The following is a 16,121-nucleotide window of genomic DNA, read 5'->3' on the forward strand; positions in this document are numbered from 1 at the left end:
AGTCAACACAAGAGTTGGTGGGGGTGTTGAGGAGTTCCTCTGATTTCCACTGGGGGTAGGAAGACATTCCCAGAATGCCTTTGGTCTGGCTGACACCCGGCTGACAACTGAGTTTCTCTTTACTTGTGCAGTAAATGTTTCTGTGGTCAGAACTTCCAGGCAGTAAGTGTTTGACACTTGAAAACTGGCTTAATTTCCCAACAACCCAGTTGGTAGACACTGCTGTCATTCCTGTTGTATAGATGGGGGAGCAGAGGCGCTCAGAGGCTTAGCCATCTGTGTTGCAGGCGAGAAGTGGAGCCCAAAGTTAGGCCCAGGCCGTGTGACGTCAGCTCCAGGACTGTGCTCTGCATGCCACTCTAGGCTGTCCCTCACAGTGTGACATTTCAGAATTTTCCGTTCATATTCTGTGGTGGATGCATTTCATCCATCCCTTTGGTGGTTTCAACTGTGCCATCAGGAGTCTGAATATATCACACACAGAATCTAGATTTACCCCTGGGCTGCTTCAAGAGCCTTTATGGGGTCAGGTGGTGGGATGAGGCGATGGCTCATCAGGTCCGAGTGCTGGTTGTGCAAACATGAGGACCAGAGTTCAAATCCTAACACTTTACATATGACACTGGGCGTGTCTGTGCACTCCTATAACCCCAGAACTATTGGAGGCAGAAAGAGCCTGGACACTCAGCATCCATCTCTGGCCTGTTTGTGTTCATGAGCCTGTGTGCACACATGCATACATGCTCATCAGCCTACACATGCTAGAAACTTCGAGGGGGTCTCAAGGGAGGGACAGGACCCACCCAGTATTGGCCTGAAACTGTTGAAGTTGACCCATCTGTTGGTGCCTCTACCTTCTCACTAGGGAGGTGTAGGTGGAGAGTGATGGCCACCTCAGGACACCTCTCTCCTTGAACCCGCTCCAGAAGACTTGAGTGCCAGCCAGGAGTGGGGAGATCCTTGCTGTTAGGGGCTGGCAATGTGGCGGATTAGTTTCCAGGGAGACCACGATTGCATTTTGAAGCCAGGCTCCTTGCAGCTGAGCATGTGCCATTAAGGAAGTCTTTGAGTTGGGTTTAATGGTCCTCCTTTGTTTTGAAGTGACTGTTTACTGAACCTTCAAAGCCAATGCCACAGCAGGATGTGATATGGGGCCTGAATAATTGCAGCAGACACCCCGATAGGAAGCAGGTAGTGAGGAGCCTAGCCGGGGAGTAGCCCTGAGCCTGAACCATTGCTGGGAAGGACTGAGGTCATTCTGCAACCAGAAAGAGACCTACGGTCCCATGGAACCTGGTTCCTAGGGAATTTAGCCGTTTGATGTTGTGCTGGCCCTAATTAGGGATACCCTAATTAAGTCAGAGGACGCAGGTTTTTTTTTTTTCCTTAAAAAAAAAAGGGAAATGTTTTGAGAACATTTCATGAGGGATTACTTCTGAAAGATTATATAAGTTATATAAAATTAGTGGAAGAAAACCTAGAAACTTCAATTAAGTGAAGTCACCCATAAACACCAATTACAAAGTGGGTTACATACTCAGGCTCACAAAAGCCCAGACAATTAAAGGACTGTGAAATTTCCTTTTCATCCAGTCTTCCCTTCCCTGTGCGTGAAGTTATATAAGCTATGCCAGTTTCCGTGACGGCCATGTCACTCTTGTTTTGTATGTCCATAGTAAATTCCACTGGGGCCACATGTTTGAGGACCTACTGTGTTCCAGGTCCAGTCTGAAGTGCGGGGGCTATAGAGTAGCAAACAAAATGGGCACAGATTTCTGCCTTTGGAACCTAAGGGAATGATGACAGATAAGGGACAGATAAGTGGCGTCGATCAATTCTTAAAACAAAACCTTTTTATTTTTTATTGTTATTTATTTATGTATATGGGTGTTTTTCATGCCTGGTGTCCTGGGAGGCCAGAAGAAGACATTGGATCCCATGGGATGGGGGGTTATAGACAGTTATGAGCCCCTGCACAGGTGCTGGAAATTGAAAATGGATCTTCTGTAAGGGCAGTGACAGTGCTTTTAACCATTGGACCACCTCTCTAGCCTCAATTCTCCTATATGCGAAAAGGAATCCATGCAATGGGACAGTCAGAACAGTATGTCTTCAAGGGTGGTGAGGGAGAGTCTCATGGAAGGGGATATTGAGTAACCGCGATGATCTGTGGAAGAATGGCTCAGTTTGTGCAGAGACCCTGAGGTGGGCAGCTAGCCTCCTACCTGTGTTTGGGCTAGGCCAGTTTCGCACTAGCTGAAGCAACAACACAGCAGTTAGTACAGTCTTGCAGCTTTATCCTCGAAGGATTTATCTGTGGCCTAAAGGAATGCACTTCTCAAAGCTTCTGGAACCTGAGTGTCTCGCAGAGCACGTCTCTGCTTACATTCCTGTGTGTGAGCGCTCATCTTCTGGATCATTTCGAAAGATATTGGATGTGGACATTCGTGCCGAGAGGTTGCTGAGTTCCCAGTTTCCAAGGGCTTAGGGGGAGGACTTTGCCGTCTTATCTCTTCCTGTGGTCCTCCAGTCTTGCTGTCTGCACGGTTTTGAGAAAGCAAGAGTGTCTTCTCATGCAGATTCCTAGGCTCACCCTTAAATTCTTTGTTGATCTGGGGTGGGGCTCAGGAATTTGCCCTCTTAGCAAACCCTTGCCTGTTCTCTCTAGGTTTTGCTGGGATTGCAGTAGGGGTCAGTGTGTGTGGGGGGGGTATGTGCTCAGGCCACCATGAGCTGCCAGAGACCTCCTCTGTAGTTCATGAAACAAGAGGCTCCCTCTTTTTTATTTGTGTGTTTGTTTCATCCCGCCATGGATATATCTGGAATATATTCCAGGTGGACGTATTGAGTCATGCTAGCCATGACTTTGGGGAAATGCTTCTCGTCTTACTGCTTTCTCTTCCTTCTTACTGGGAAAAACAAAATTCTCTTTCCTCTTTGAGAGCCAGGTGAGGCATTACCCCATTTGGGGGACTCCCACCAGCTGCCTTTCAGTTTTTCCAAGTTGGAGAACGCTGCCCTCTGAGGCTTTGGGGCAGTGGTTTCAGCTTCACCCTTCTTCCAAGACTAAGCTTTGTAGCATATTGAGCACTTCTCTTCAAGGCTGTGCGCTCATGAAGTGCCTGTGCATGGCAGACACTTTAGTGTCCTGTCCAGGAAGGGTGACTTTGTATACTGACTCAGTAAAGCAGAGCCGAGCTCTTGTGCTACTACCCCCTCAAGCACTCCCTGTTTCATGTAGCTTCGTAATCATCCTCTGGGGCAGGGACTAGCCATTAGCATCTTTTACAGATGGAGACGCAGTGGCACCAGGTGATGAAGTCACTTGGCCTCTCAGGTCACTCTGAACAGATCCGAAGCTGGGCCAGCTGACTCTAGTCATGCTCTGACTCCTGAGTGTGTTTGTCCGTCACGGCCCTCTGCCCCTGCGTGGTTGATTGCCAGTAGAAACACACACACTCCCATGCGTGCACCCATACACGCACAAGCGTTGTAAAGAGAATTATAGCACCTTTTGTGTTCCATCAGGGCATCTTTCCTGGAAGGTTGGGGTGATGGAAATGGGGTGATGGATGAGATGCTGTCTGTCCAAAATGGAAGCCGATTCAACACACAGTGTGGCCATGGCTAAGCCCTGGGGCAGGTTCATGAACCCGTGTCTGCCTCTGGGCGGGTTGGGCGAACATAAATGCTAGCTAGCGAGAGGAGCAGGATCTCAAAGGTCAAAGTCATTTTGGAGTTGGTAGGTGCACACAGGGAAGAGCATGCACGGACGGATGTGAAGTCGTGAACTTAGAAAGACTTTGAACTTTGTGGGGTACAAGAGTTGTGTGCTTTGCTTGTCATCTCATGGCTATTAACAAAGACAGGAACAAATGAATGGAGCAACAGTTCTGGACTCTGCACAGGGAAGGTTCATGAGGCAGGCATTAGCCCGGGAAGGCTTAAAGGTACACAAACTTTTCCTAGGTAAGAACATTGGAGCCCTGTGTTAGGTGCTTAAATAATGAGTTCTCGTGTTTCCTGAGTTGGAGAGTCAGCCAGGAGAAATGATGGACCAGTTTCACTGTGGAGGAACTGGGCAAATCAAGCAGCAATTCGTATCATAAAGTGGGAGTGAGGGCAGCCCCTCTGGCTTTGCTCAAGTCATTTGCTCTTTCTGTGTCTTGTTTCTCGTGGAAAGAATACGTTGAGTACTCGCACAGACCTCTGTAAGGTAGCTGTGAAGTCCTTTGTGCTTAGTACTTTGTGCGTTGTCCTTAGTACTGTCCACACATACCGGGTTGTTCTAATTTTGCTCGTGATCCCTTTGGAGTCCTAGGTGGGGACCCCTTTGAAAACTTTCTCAGGCAGTGAAAGGTGCACAGGCAGCCACTTACCTGACCTCTGGTGTCTTAAATAGTCATTGAAAAAATAGCAGAGCAGTGAAAATCTAGGGCTGTGTGTGTGTGTGTGTGTGTGTGTGTGTGTGTGTACAGACAGGTGAATTTGGAGAACGGGAAAGGAGTGGAAGAGGAGTTTTGTTTGCAGAGAAATCTGGAGTGTGGAAATACATGCACTACAAAATGTGGAAAAGAAAAGACCCACAGTGCAGGCCATTGTGATCCCTATCTCTCAGGGGGTCAAGGAGCCTCACAGGTTCGCCAGCCTAGTCTTGCAAACAAGTCCCAGGCCAGCCTGGGCTACACAGTGACACACCCACGCTGTCTCCACAAGAAAACAAACAGTGAGGTCCCGGACGCTGTGTGGACGCTGTTGGCAGAGGTGAAGCACACACAGCTCAGATGCCCTGGTCTGGCCAAGGCTTCCCAACGTATGTTTCCGCAGTGAAAGCAGTTCTAGATCTGTCTACTCTGTAGACGCTGTACCTTTTATTTCCTTGTCATTTGAATTTAAATAACGCGCAGTCCCTAGTGGCAGCCCTGTTGGGTAGCTCATTGGATGGACAGACAGACAGACCTAAAGACAGTTGGCTTACTTGCTTGGTTTCTGGTAAAGGACCTAAAAAACCCAAGCAAGTTTGAAGATATAATCGACATATTTGTTTAGTTTTTTTTTTTAATTAAGTGGAGATGTAGCCGTATGCTCCAAACACATCCTGAGCATCTGCCCTGGCAGTGTGGGTAAAAGGGAAGCTCAGTGCTCTTGCTTTAATTTGAGTATAAGAGCTTGAGATGGAGCAGCCTTTCTGCAAGGGGGCAGCTGGATGGGGACCACCTTTTGTGGGTGTGCCTTTCTTTTCCCGGGCGTCTTTATTGCTGGTGTACTTGGGCAAGTGTGTGAGGGTGGGCGGGCAAGGAAGCAACAACCATTGATTATCCCCCAGACTGTCACCCACCTGATGGACAGGGATAATTAGTGGATTAAGCAAGTCCCAATCAGAAAATAAAAGCCCGGGACTGGTATTTATGATGGATGGGTTCACCCAGTGCCTTTCATCTGAGGCTCTTAGGAGACCTGTATCTTGCATGTAGGCCAGGGTGGGGAAGTTTAGTTTGGGGGACAGAGCTCTGGCAGGCATTCCTGGGCCCTGACCCTAATTATGCACGCCCACTTCTGGAAGCTGAATGCATTCCTGAATCCAGAGATGCTCGGCTTGGGTCAGAAGGGCCAGTTGCCTCTCCACGCTTCTTTGCTTTTTATCTCCCTGGAGGCTGAGCACTTGGGAAGGGAGCCTGATACTGTGAGCGAGGGCCGACCTGGAGGCAGTACAGTGATGCTTCCCAGTGCCACAGAAAACCCGAAGACGAGAAAGAGCTCACTCCCATTCATACAAGTGACAGCCCCTGCGTGCTCCGGTGTGATTCGGGCTATACAAGGGGTTTCCTTTGTGTCGTGGCTGCTTTTTTCCCCCGTGGCCGACCTGACCACCTTCAGAGTGACTGCACGGTTCTCTGAGGTGTCGCTGTGTTTCTGGAGCATTGCCTCAGGTCTGCCTTGGCTCCTGCACGACACACATCTAAAGCAGGACCTAATGGCTGGCTGAGTCACTTTGTCACACTGGACTGGATCCTGAGACTGCGTCTGTCCCTCAGGCTGCTTTGACTCCCCAGAATCAGGGTCACTTCGGTAGTCAGAAAGATCTGACGTCAGGTAGTTTTTACCTTTCTCTGGGATTCCGGGCTTGTTTCCTCCTATACAAAGTCATAGTGTCACAGGCTTTGTAGTGACGTGTCCTGTGAATGTGCTGTGGGCTGGACTCCTCAGGAAGTGTTCCATGGCAGTCCGCAGTGCTGAGCTCAGGTTATCCATTGCCACTGCCCAGGCGTCCCCCATCCCCCACCCCACTGCCAGAGCAAGGAAAGCAAAGTCTGCATTTTTTGCCAAATCTCCGGGGTCAGGTCCACCAGTTAATACTTGAGAAGTGCAGATACAGATAGAGCCTGGTGCCTAGCAACTGTTTAGAAAGTGCTGATGTTGGATGCGACTGTCGCCAGTGATCTCCTCCTAAGGGATACAGGGCCAGTCTGGTCCTACCTGCCTTGTATGTCTGAGCTGTGCTGGTTTGTCAGCCAGCCTCTGTCTGACCCCTTCTGGGCAGGACCGAGGTCTTTGAGCGGAACCCAGTTCCCTCTAGCCTGTCCTTGCTAATCCCCTATTTTCTTCCAGGTTCAACCCTCCCTAGTTCTCCTGGTTCCTCCAATGTTGTGGGTTTTCTAGCCAAGGTCCCTGCCCTTCTGGGTCCCTTGTGGTGATGAAGGAATGCTATCGAATTCCTTCAGCTGTCCCTTGACCTCGGCTGTCACGGAGGGGCCGGTGTGGGAGAAGCAATTGGTACATTATTTATGGTGCACGAGTAACCAGCCATGCTGAGGAGTTCCACAGTTTGTCCCACACTGAGTATGGGATGCCATCATTTGTCTAATATAGAACCAAATCAAGCAAGGCCACCCCAAATCTGAGTGTCTATTGGCTGCCATCTTTATCCTGTTCTTGCATTGGGTGAATGCTTGACTCCTGGCTTGGGACAAGTGGAGGCTGGGGAGGGAAAGGAAGGGGGACTCCGCCATAAGGGTGGATATGAAGAAGGTGGTTTACAGACTGGCTAGGGGCCACCAAATTCTTGAAGGGGAAGGAGATTTAGGAAGCCCTATCCCTACAAGAGAAAGAAAAGAACTATTCTTCTCTTCTCTTCCTAAGGGACCAGGCTGCTGCCAGGTACGTGATCCACATGCCAGGTTTGCATATCACCTGGCCAGCTTGGAATTGATGTCACCTGTCCTCAGAATGAAGGCCACCCTGGCTCCCTCTGCTGTTTTGTTTGTGGTTCAGCTCTGGACTTTGCCCTTGACGGCTGGCCTCGGCTGCCTTGTCTACCCTGCCCAGTTTTGCTCCTATTCAGCAAAATTGTGCCACCTCAGTGTCCCCTGGGTGCTTTGTCCCCTGCCAGTCCTGTCTTCCCCTTCCTTGTCATTGTACCAGCGAAACCTCCATCTAATGCGACATTTCCTTCCACGAGCCTATCCTCTGACCTTGTCGCATGGTTTCGAAGGAAGAGACCCTGGCTCGCAGCTTATACATGAATCATGTAATGTACGGAGTTGAGGGAATGGACGCAGCTAACCCGGGAGAGTAGGTGAGGAGGATATATGGCACGGAATGAATGTTCTGGAAGAAACAACGTTTGTGTTGGGCAGCGAATGACGCTTGCGGAATTATTGAGTCCCACCTTCCACCTTGAGTTTTGAAGAGCAGACAGTCATTGGGTGGTGTTTGGCGCATGATGGGAACCCGACTAGGGGGCTTCATGAAGTCATGTGATCAGGAAAGACCCTCTCTTCTGTCTGGTGTACTTTGATGAATAACCGGGCTCTTCTTTTTTTTTTTTTTTTTTTTTTAATTTATTTATTTATTTATTTATTTATTTATTTATTTATTAAAGATTTCTGTCTCTTCCCCACCGCCGCCGGGCTCTTCTTCTTTTTGACAAGCAGGGTGCTTTTCTCTTTCTCAGCTCTGGTGTCATCTGAGTTCGGTGCTCAAGGCTTTTAAGACCTCCCTTCCATTTCTGCAAGGCCTCAGAGGGCTCCTGGGGAAGAGGGTCTGGTTTTGCCTGTGACTCTGGATGAAGCAGACTCCCTGCTGGGTGGAGTCTTGCTTTCTTTGATTGTGGTGTGTCTGTAAAGTTCTGAAACCTACAGGTGTTGTCTGATGACCCCATAGTGTGTGGGTGGGGTGTGTCCTTCAGAGTTTTCCACTGCACCCAGGACACCAGCGAGAGCACACACACACACACACACACACACACACACCCCGAACCCAGAATCACCATCTCCCACTTCCTGGTGGAGACTGGGAAGTGCAGGCCTGGTTTGGTGTGTTGCTCTCCCAAGGGTTCTGAGTGCATCCAGGGTCTTCTGAAACCCGAGTACCACCTTTATCAAGTCTTCAGGAGTTAACACCCCTGGGACTTTTAAAAATTGCCCTCAGTCTTTCCACAGTTAGTCCTGCCCACACCCTCCAAGCCTTTGGCTTTTTGTAGTAAGATTCCTTTCCACTGGGTAGAAACTTTTCCATGACAGAAACATTAAAAACAAACAAACAAACAAACAAAAACCCTGTGCTACATACAAGTGGCCTCATCTTGTTTTCAAGTTTTAATAACATTTACATCTTATTTTTTTCATTTTTCAACAATCAGGCTTTTGTTTTCTGTTCTTAGAAGTTTTCCTTTCTTCTTCCTTCTTCCCTCTTCCCTCCCTCCCCCCTCCTCCCTCCATTAAATAGCAGACTCCCTAAAACAGGTGGGTTTGACACTGATAGATCCTCATATAGCATTCAGTCAGGAGACAGGAGAGTGCTGCTTTTGGCAGTCTTCTTATGGCTGGGTGGGCGTTCGTGGGTGGGAAACTGTGTGCTGTATCCCTTGACAAGAAAGGGGACCCTCCTTTTCCTTTCTTTCTTCTAATTTAGGAACCATTGAAGTGAGGCTTCAGGTAGGGGCAGATAAAAAGTTGTTTCTTTTCCCCTGGCAGCCCTGGGAATTGAACCTAGGGCCTCACACACACTAGGTGTACTCTGTACCACTGGGCTATCCTCCCCCCCCCCCCCCCCCCCCCCCCCGCCCCACACCAGGTTTGAGCTATTGTGGTTCTCAGGCATGCTGCTCTGGTTTGGGGTTAAGTACCTCATTGTTTAGGATCTGCGGACAGTCTGCTGACTCTGTAGGCCTGGTTGCCTTGATCTGTTCTTCTCAAGTAAGGTATCTTGAGTCACCTTTTGCCTCCCACCTTGGCTGATTCTGCACCTGGGACCAGGGATGAGGGATCCCAGCCGCCTGTTTGCAGCGTGGCTCCCAGTGAGCATCCTGAGGGGTGGGGGATCTCTCAGAACCTGCAAATGTCAAGATCCGCCGCCTTGAACATGGCCTTTCTGCCAGTCACCGCATTCATCCCCTTGAGGCATGGCCTAATTTATTCATCTGTACAGCTTTTCTGAGATATCATGCATGTATCATACAATGGGCCCGTTTGTAGTATGTTCTCAGAGTCACATAACCTTACCATGATATTTTTGAGGACTTTCTTCACCCAAGAGAGAAACTTCCTGTTAGCTGCCATTCCCAGTTTCTCCCCCAGTGCATCCACTCCCCGCAGCTCCCCAGCAAACCCTGAACTGCCTTTTAGCTCTTTTCCCTCCTAATTATAATTAAATGTCCTTGACAACCCCACCCGCACCCTTGTTCCTCCCATCGCTGGATCAGGTGTTCTAGGTTCCCTAGTGGTAAGAGCACGTGGGGTTTGTCTTTCTGTGTCAGCTGCTTTGTTTAGTATTACACTCCGTAGCTTCATCCTGGTTGCCGCAGTGCCAGGATGAGCCCTATTCCAAGGTGCAGATAGGCGTGGTCCGTAGCCCACCGTCAGCCGATAGACACATGGGTTGATGCCTTGTGTTAGCCCTTGTGCGTCGTGCTGCAGCAAACCCATGAGTGTGGGTGTCTCATCTATTCCCCAAACCAACCCTGTGAGTTAGGTAATGGTGTCTCCATGCAGAGGTCCTGTGACTGACTGATGTCACCAGCAAATGGGAGAACTAGTCAGCTCAACCTAGGCGGTTCCCAGGTTTCTCTTCCCTATTCTTCTCTTGCAGTCTTTCAGTGTTAATGGGTGGTGCTGCTCCTAAGGGCGGGGGAGTTGTCCTATTCCTGATCTTAGCCAAAAGGCAGTGATGTGACTGAATTGTTTTAATTATTGTCATTATAGGGAAATGGGCCCTAAAGAGTCCAGCAATTTCCCCTAGTAAATTGTGGGCCTGGCCGGGGCCTGGCTGCACAAGGAGCTTAGGTGATTAGCCTCTGGCTAACCCAGCGTGTTGTCACTTAGTCGGCTTCAGATTTTTTTTTTTTTTGTAGATAGCATTAATGGTGACATCGAAGTCACAGTGTGATTGAAGCTGGCTTTAAATTCCCAGTACTCCTTGACTGTTTTCCAAGTGCTGGGGTTAGAGGTATAAAACCGCACCTGATTCAACATGATAAATCTTTGGTGAAGAAGGGCTGTTTTCACATTGTGTTCCATTTTGTAGATGAGAGAGAGAGGCACCTCCAGCTAGAAGCAGGCTGGTACTTTTCTAAATGTCTGGACAGGTCTCTAGAGGCCAGCCAGAGGGCTCTGAGTTACCCTGGACTCTTTAGTTTCTGGAAAGAGTCATTTCTGTATAGATTTGATAGAGACATAGTGAACAAAGAGGAGTCAGAATAGATCTTTGTAGTGTCTCGATGGGATCGCAGTGCTGGTCTGAGTACCCTCAAGGTAGATTGGTCTCAGTCAATCTCCCTTCCTTTTCTCCCTCCCACCCTCCCTCTCTCCTTTCTTCCTTCTCTTGCTGGCTGGCGTGCCTGCGTGCGTGCGTGCGTGTGTGTGTGTGTGTGTGTGTGTGTGTGTGTGTGTATAGATGGGCCAGAGGACATCCTTAGGCAGCGGGTCTCAACTTTCCTGAGGCTGTGACCCCTCAGTTTGTGGTGACCCCCCAAAACCATAAACTTATTTTGTTGCTACTTCATAGCTGCAGCTTTGCTACTGTTACGAATAGTAATGCAAGCATCTGATATGCAACCCCTAGGAAAGGGATGTTCCACCCCAAAGGGATGGAAACCCACAGGTTGAGAACTGTCCTAAGTTACCATCTTTGGGAACGCTCTCTGCCTTGTTGGAGACAGGGTGTCTCATTGGCTGGGCACTCACACGTTAGGTCAGACTGGCTGGCCAACAAGCCCCAGGGCCAGCCTGTTTCTGCCTCTTCAGTGCTGGTGTTCCAAGCATATGCCACCACCGTACCCTGAATTTTTATGTGAGTTCCGGGGATCTAGCTCAGACCCTCATGCTTGCTGGCTTTCCAGTCCCCTTGGCCCTTTTTTTTTTTTTTTTGAGACATCATCTTTTATAGTGCAGGCTAGCCTTGAACTTGGTAAGTAACCAAACCAGGACTGGCCTTTAACTCCCCAGTGCTAGGATTATAAATGTACCCTGGCACGACAAGCTCACGTGTTAATATTTCAGTTCTGTTGTTGGGTTGAAGACATCCTCAGGATAAGGAACTTGTTTCAAGAACCATGTCTAGACGTTGGTTGGCCCGACTCAGATGTAGCCGCCGAAGGGCCTCTACCAAGAGCCCTGGTGCAGCTTAGGGTCCATGGGAGCAAATGGCTGCGATGAGACCAAGCAGGACCCAGATGCACCGTTGCAGAGCAGCTGGGGGTGAGCTGGCAGCATATGCAAAACAGACTGCAGGACTTGGCCTGGTAGGAAATTCACGGTGTAATTGTTGCCAGAACCTCTAATTTGGTCTTAAATTTTTTTTAATGTAATGACTTTATTGTTTTCATTAAAATGATACATGACCCTTATAAAAACAAAACAAAACAAAACAGTGTGCCTGGAAGAAAGTACAAAGAAGGAAGCAATGTATTGGTCCAAGTCTTAGCTCCCAGAAGTAGCCCATTTTAATCATAAGACAGCTTTCCATGTAACCCGTGTGCACATTTTCAGATAGAATTGATGGCTAGAGGAATATATAAAAGGATAATTTTTTTTAGCAAGGTGTTAGCTCTCATGCATATAGGTTTCAAAATGAAACATTTTCTTTTCACATGTTGGAAGGAAGTGACTGAAGAAGTAACTCGAGCAACTGGCTGGACTTCTGATAGCTCTTGACCAGAAGAAAGCGTTTTCAGGTGTTTCTTAACAACCCTGTTCTAAGCCAGGCAATGGTGGCACACACCTTTAATCCCAGCACTTGGGAGGCAGAGGCAGGCGGATCTCTGTGAGTTCAAAGCCAGCCTGAGCTACAAGAGTTGCAGGACAGTTAGAGCTGTTACACAGAGAAACCCTGTCTCATAAATAAATAAATAATAAAAATGAATAAAAATTAATTTTAGTTATTCCTTTCTCCTCTTAGCAACAGAACCAAGAGGTGGCATAATAGTATTTTTACCTTGTCAAGATGCCCAACATTTGTATTCTGTTCTGTGTCTGTGACCCTGGGTGAATGATTCTGTGATAAACAGTGCACCCACCATGGTTCTTCCTTTACTGGGTTTAATTGGTTTAATTGGGGCAAAGGCAAATCACCCTCTTGGTGGACGGCTGCTTCATCTCGATCGATCTGTCTGTCTATCTATCTATCTATCTATCTATCTATCTATCTATCTATCTATCTTATCTATCCTATCTATCTATCTATCTATCTATCTATCTATCTATCTATCTATCTATCTCCTGTGTATGGGAAGGGAGGTGGCAGGCTGCACTCCGGTTTGCCCTGGCAGCAACTGCACCTGCTCATTTGCCTTTGTGTCTCAATCCTGTCCTTGGGAGAAGCGGAAGACCTCCCGTGCTGACTTCCGGACACGGCTGGGATGTGCTGAGGGGTCCCTTAGAGAAGTGGGTTTGGACTTTAGAGCTCAGTACAGAGGAAAGATGATCAGTGTTGATTCTAAGGGCCGTGTGAACATGAAGGACAGATGGCTTGACCTAGGTAGCCCAGTAACAGGAGGAGTCCTCTGCTGGCTGAGGTTCGCTGGGGAGCCACCTGTTGCCATAGTGTACATAGATGCTGTAGTTCAATATCAGCTATATTTAGGTTATTTTCCAGCCTTGGGAGTCTGATAGGCTGATACTACCTCCCGATAGCCACCTGTCCTAGGGAGGGGTTTCAGTCACCCAGCTCCCTGCTCCTGGGACAGAGGTGAAAATAGATAGAGCTATGTTGCATGTGCAGGTGACCCAGGAGAGAGCCTTGAATGTTCTGTATTTTTAGAATTTGGACCTACCGTGTACATGTATTGACTCCAAGGTGTAGGCGTCTGAGTCAGTGAACCTAGTTCCTGTTGGTGTCTGTGGTCACTTACAAGATCTTCAGGATAGGGTACTTCTGAAACGGCTCCTGAGCCATGGCCCGTGTGTGACACGTGTATTCTACAAAGGAGGGTCACATCTGCAGATTGTTCCTTGCGTGGTTGGAAATGCTTGTTTGGATCCTCACACTGTGACTGATTGCTGGCTTTGTTCTGTCGTAGGGGAGCTATCCAGTTTGGGAAGATTTCATAAACAAAGCCGGAAAGCTGCAGTCCCAGCTGCGGTAAGTAGACACTTGTATTATACAGGAAAAGGTGACATCCTTAAGACAGAGGACAGTGGGTCAGCACACATCTGGTTAAATTGAGAAGTGTCACAGTCAGAGAGGCATGGAGCGGGCTCTGCTCAGAGCAGTATCAGTTCATATTACCCTCTGCCCCGCCCCCTACAGCCCCGTGTATGAAATGGGACTCATTTCTGCTCTGCCTCCTGCCACAGGAATTTTCAGAGTTGATTACATGGGGTAATAATGGGTACTCTTTATGTGGTGCCCACTGTGTGCCCAGCATATGTGACTTTGCCAAAAGTCTCAACCCCACAAGGCTCGGTACAGCTCTCAGCCGAGTTTGACTGGTGAAGTCGAGGCACAGGTAAGAGTGTGTTCATAGAGATGCCACCAGTAAGTGACAGGATGGAGAGTTACACACGAGCTGTCCGCCTCCAGAGTCCAAGTACTTTCTCGTCCACCTGTATTTTCCTTCCAGATGCAGAGTTTAAGTCTCAGTGTTGACTGGTACCCAGTTCTGGTCACGTGATGTTATCTAGGACAAGGCCATCTATAGAGATAAGCCTTATCAGTGGTCGGCTGGGCTAGGGTTTTCAGAGGAGACTGACTACAGATGGGTGAGAAGGGATCCTCATGAGCTGACGGGGCTGTTTTGAAGTTGGAGTGTGGCTCGCTGCAGAGTTCTACATTTTTACTAAAGGCCAGGGAGAGCAGCCCTTAGATCTTGAGAAGAAGACATTTATGGCGTGAAAGTTGTGCCTTGCCAGGCAGGAGCAGCACACGCCTTTTGATCCCAGCACTTGGGAAGCAGAGGCGGGAGGATCTCTTTGAGTTTAAGGCTAGCCTGGGCTACAGGGTGGGTTCCAGGGCAGCCAGGGCTACAGCAGAGAAACCCAGTCTTGAAAAAACAAAGCTGCTGAGTCTCACCTAGAGCCCGCATTTCCTAGTGTGCCTGTTTGTTGTTTGTTTTCATTTGCTGTGATAGATAAAGCACCCACCTGTAGCAGCTCCACTTTCGAAGTCAGTGTGGGAAGAGGTGTGGCAGTGCTGGGGGGGGGGGATCCAAGGAGCACCGGATGCTTGAAACCGACTGGGTAATCCTCACTTGTGAAGTTCAGGGATTGACTGGTTTGGTCTGAGATGGATGAGGATGGAAGAGAGGGTAGAGCAATAGATAGGGGTGTTCTAGGAAAAAGAGCCACAGGAGTGATAGGCAGATGAGGGACATTTCTGAGTCTCTGTCAGTGCATACCAGAGGCTACTGCTCAGAGCTGCTGCCATGGGACTAAGAGGCACATGACTCCCCTCTGGCTTAGAACTGGGCAGGAGTGCATGGGCTTCCTCCAGCTTCCAGTTATAACTGGTGATCTTTGCTGCTTTGTGTGTGACCCCCAAGTGAACACTGAACTCTTAAGTGTGTGCCTTCTCCGGTTGTCTGGCCCTTGACCCTCTCCCTGTTTTCTGGCTTGGCTGGGTCATGTCTGGTTCTTCATCTGAGGTCCTCACCAGCCTGTCCTCATGGAGCTACCCTGGCCTCCTGGCCCTATCCCATCCACCGCTCTTACTATTTCCCACAGGTTAGTCTCCCTCTTTGGGGGAGGGGTCTCCTCCTGAACCACAGCATTTAAATTTCCCCTCCGTTTTTCTTGTCCACCCTCTGCCAGTCAGATGGGCTTTGGTGGTAGACCTTGAAGTATGAGCTCACTGCCTGTCTTGATCACAGAAAGTAAAGCTCAGAGAAGACTTCTCTCCACTTGCCTTCTGCACCCCCTCCCCCCATTTGGGTCTTCTGAGGTCAGAGACATTTTTTTATCAGTTTATCAAACAGCTAGCACCTTCATGAGAGCAAATTTTGTGTCCTGGAGAAAGGCTGCAGTTAGCGCCGCAGGAGCTGCGCTTCTGTCCTGGGGTGTATAAGCTCAAATCTCTCCTTTAGCTTTGCTGCTTTCGTATTTGCTCTGTGCACACAGACAGGGCCGGAATGTCCTGCAGTGATGTCAGGAAGCACGGTGTGACTGTCATTAGAAAGCTCTTAATTCCTCAATATTGACCAGCATCCTGATTTGCAGCGGACTCCAGTGACTATAATGGACAAGGCTTGTCTGCAGCCGGCTCCTAAGATGTGGGTGACTGGTATTGAGTTGAAGGAGAATAAATCAGGCTGGCTTGTCAGATAGTAATCGTAAGTCAGAATGAGCTATTTATAAGTCTCAGAATGTTTGCTCAAGATAACTTTTTCAGTATTTGCATTTGGTGTCAACACTTTAAAAAATATGCTTTGGAGTGTGTGCACGTGTGTGTATGGTGTGCGGGTGTAGTATGTGTGTGTGTTGTGTGTGGAGGATGGCTAATTTTTAGAATTGAGCAGATACAGTCCTTTTTTGGTTTTTCGAGACAGGGTTTCTCTGTGTATCCCTGGTTGTCCTGTAATTCACTGTAGACCAGGCTTGCCTTGAACTCAGAAGTCTGCCGGCCTCTGCCTCCCCTCCCATCTGGCTTGAGCAGATATATTCTTGATCTAGTAGGCCTCCCCATTTTGA

At 48.7% G+C, this 16,121-nt stretch overlaps 1 protein-coding gene across 11 annotated transcripts in view; it reads left to right on the forward strand.

Moving 5' to 3' along the window:
* The window catches only part of Mtss1 (MTSS I-BAR domain containing 1), a 135,651-nt gene that overhangs the window by 9,959 nt on the left and 109,571 nt on the right, over window positions 1–16,121 (forward strand). For 10 of the 11 annotated variants that reach the window (XM_050145109.1, XM_050145098.1, XM_050145099.1 and 7 more), the window contains exon 2: window positions 13,517–13,578. In XM_050145109.1, coding sequence (XP_050001066.1) covers window positions 13,517–13,578 — 62 coding nt within the window. Of the gene's footprint in view, window positions 1–7,441; window positions 7,577–13,516; window positions 13,579–16,121 lie in introns of those variants that run through there. The other variant, XM_050145108.1, reaches the window with a different exon arrangement.

Source organism: Alexandromys fortis, unplaced genomic scaffold, assembly GCF_014885135.2.
Source record: "Alexandromys fortis isolate MF-2015 unplaced genomic scaffold, M_Fortis_MF-2015_v1.1 scaffold_2_1_26212458, whole genome shotgun sequence".
NCBI lineage: Eukaryota > Metazoa > Chordata > Mammalia > Rodentia > Cricetidae > Alexandromys > Alexandromys fortis.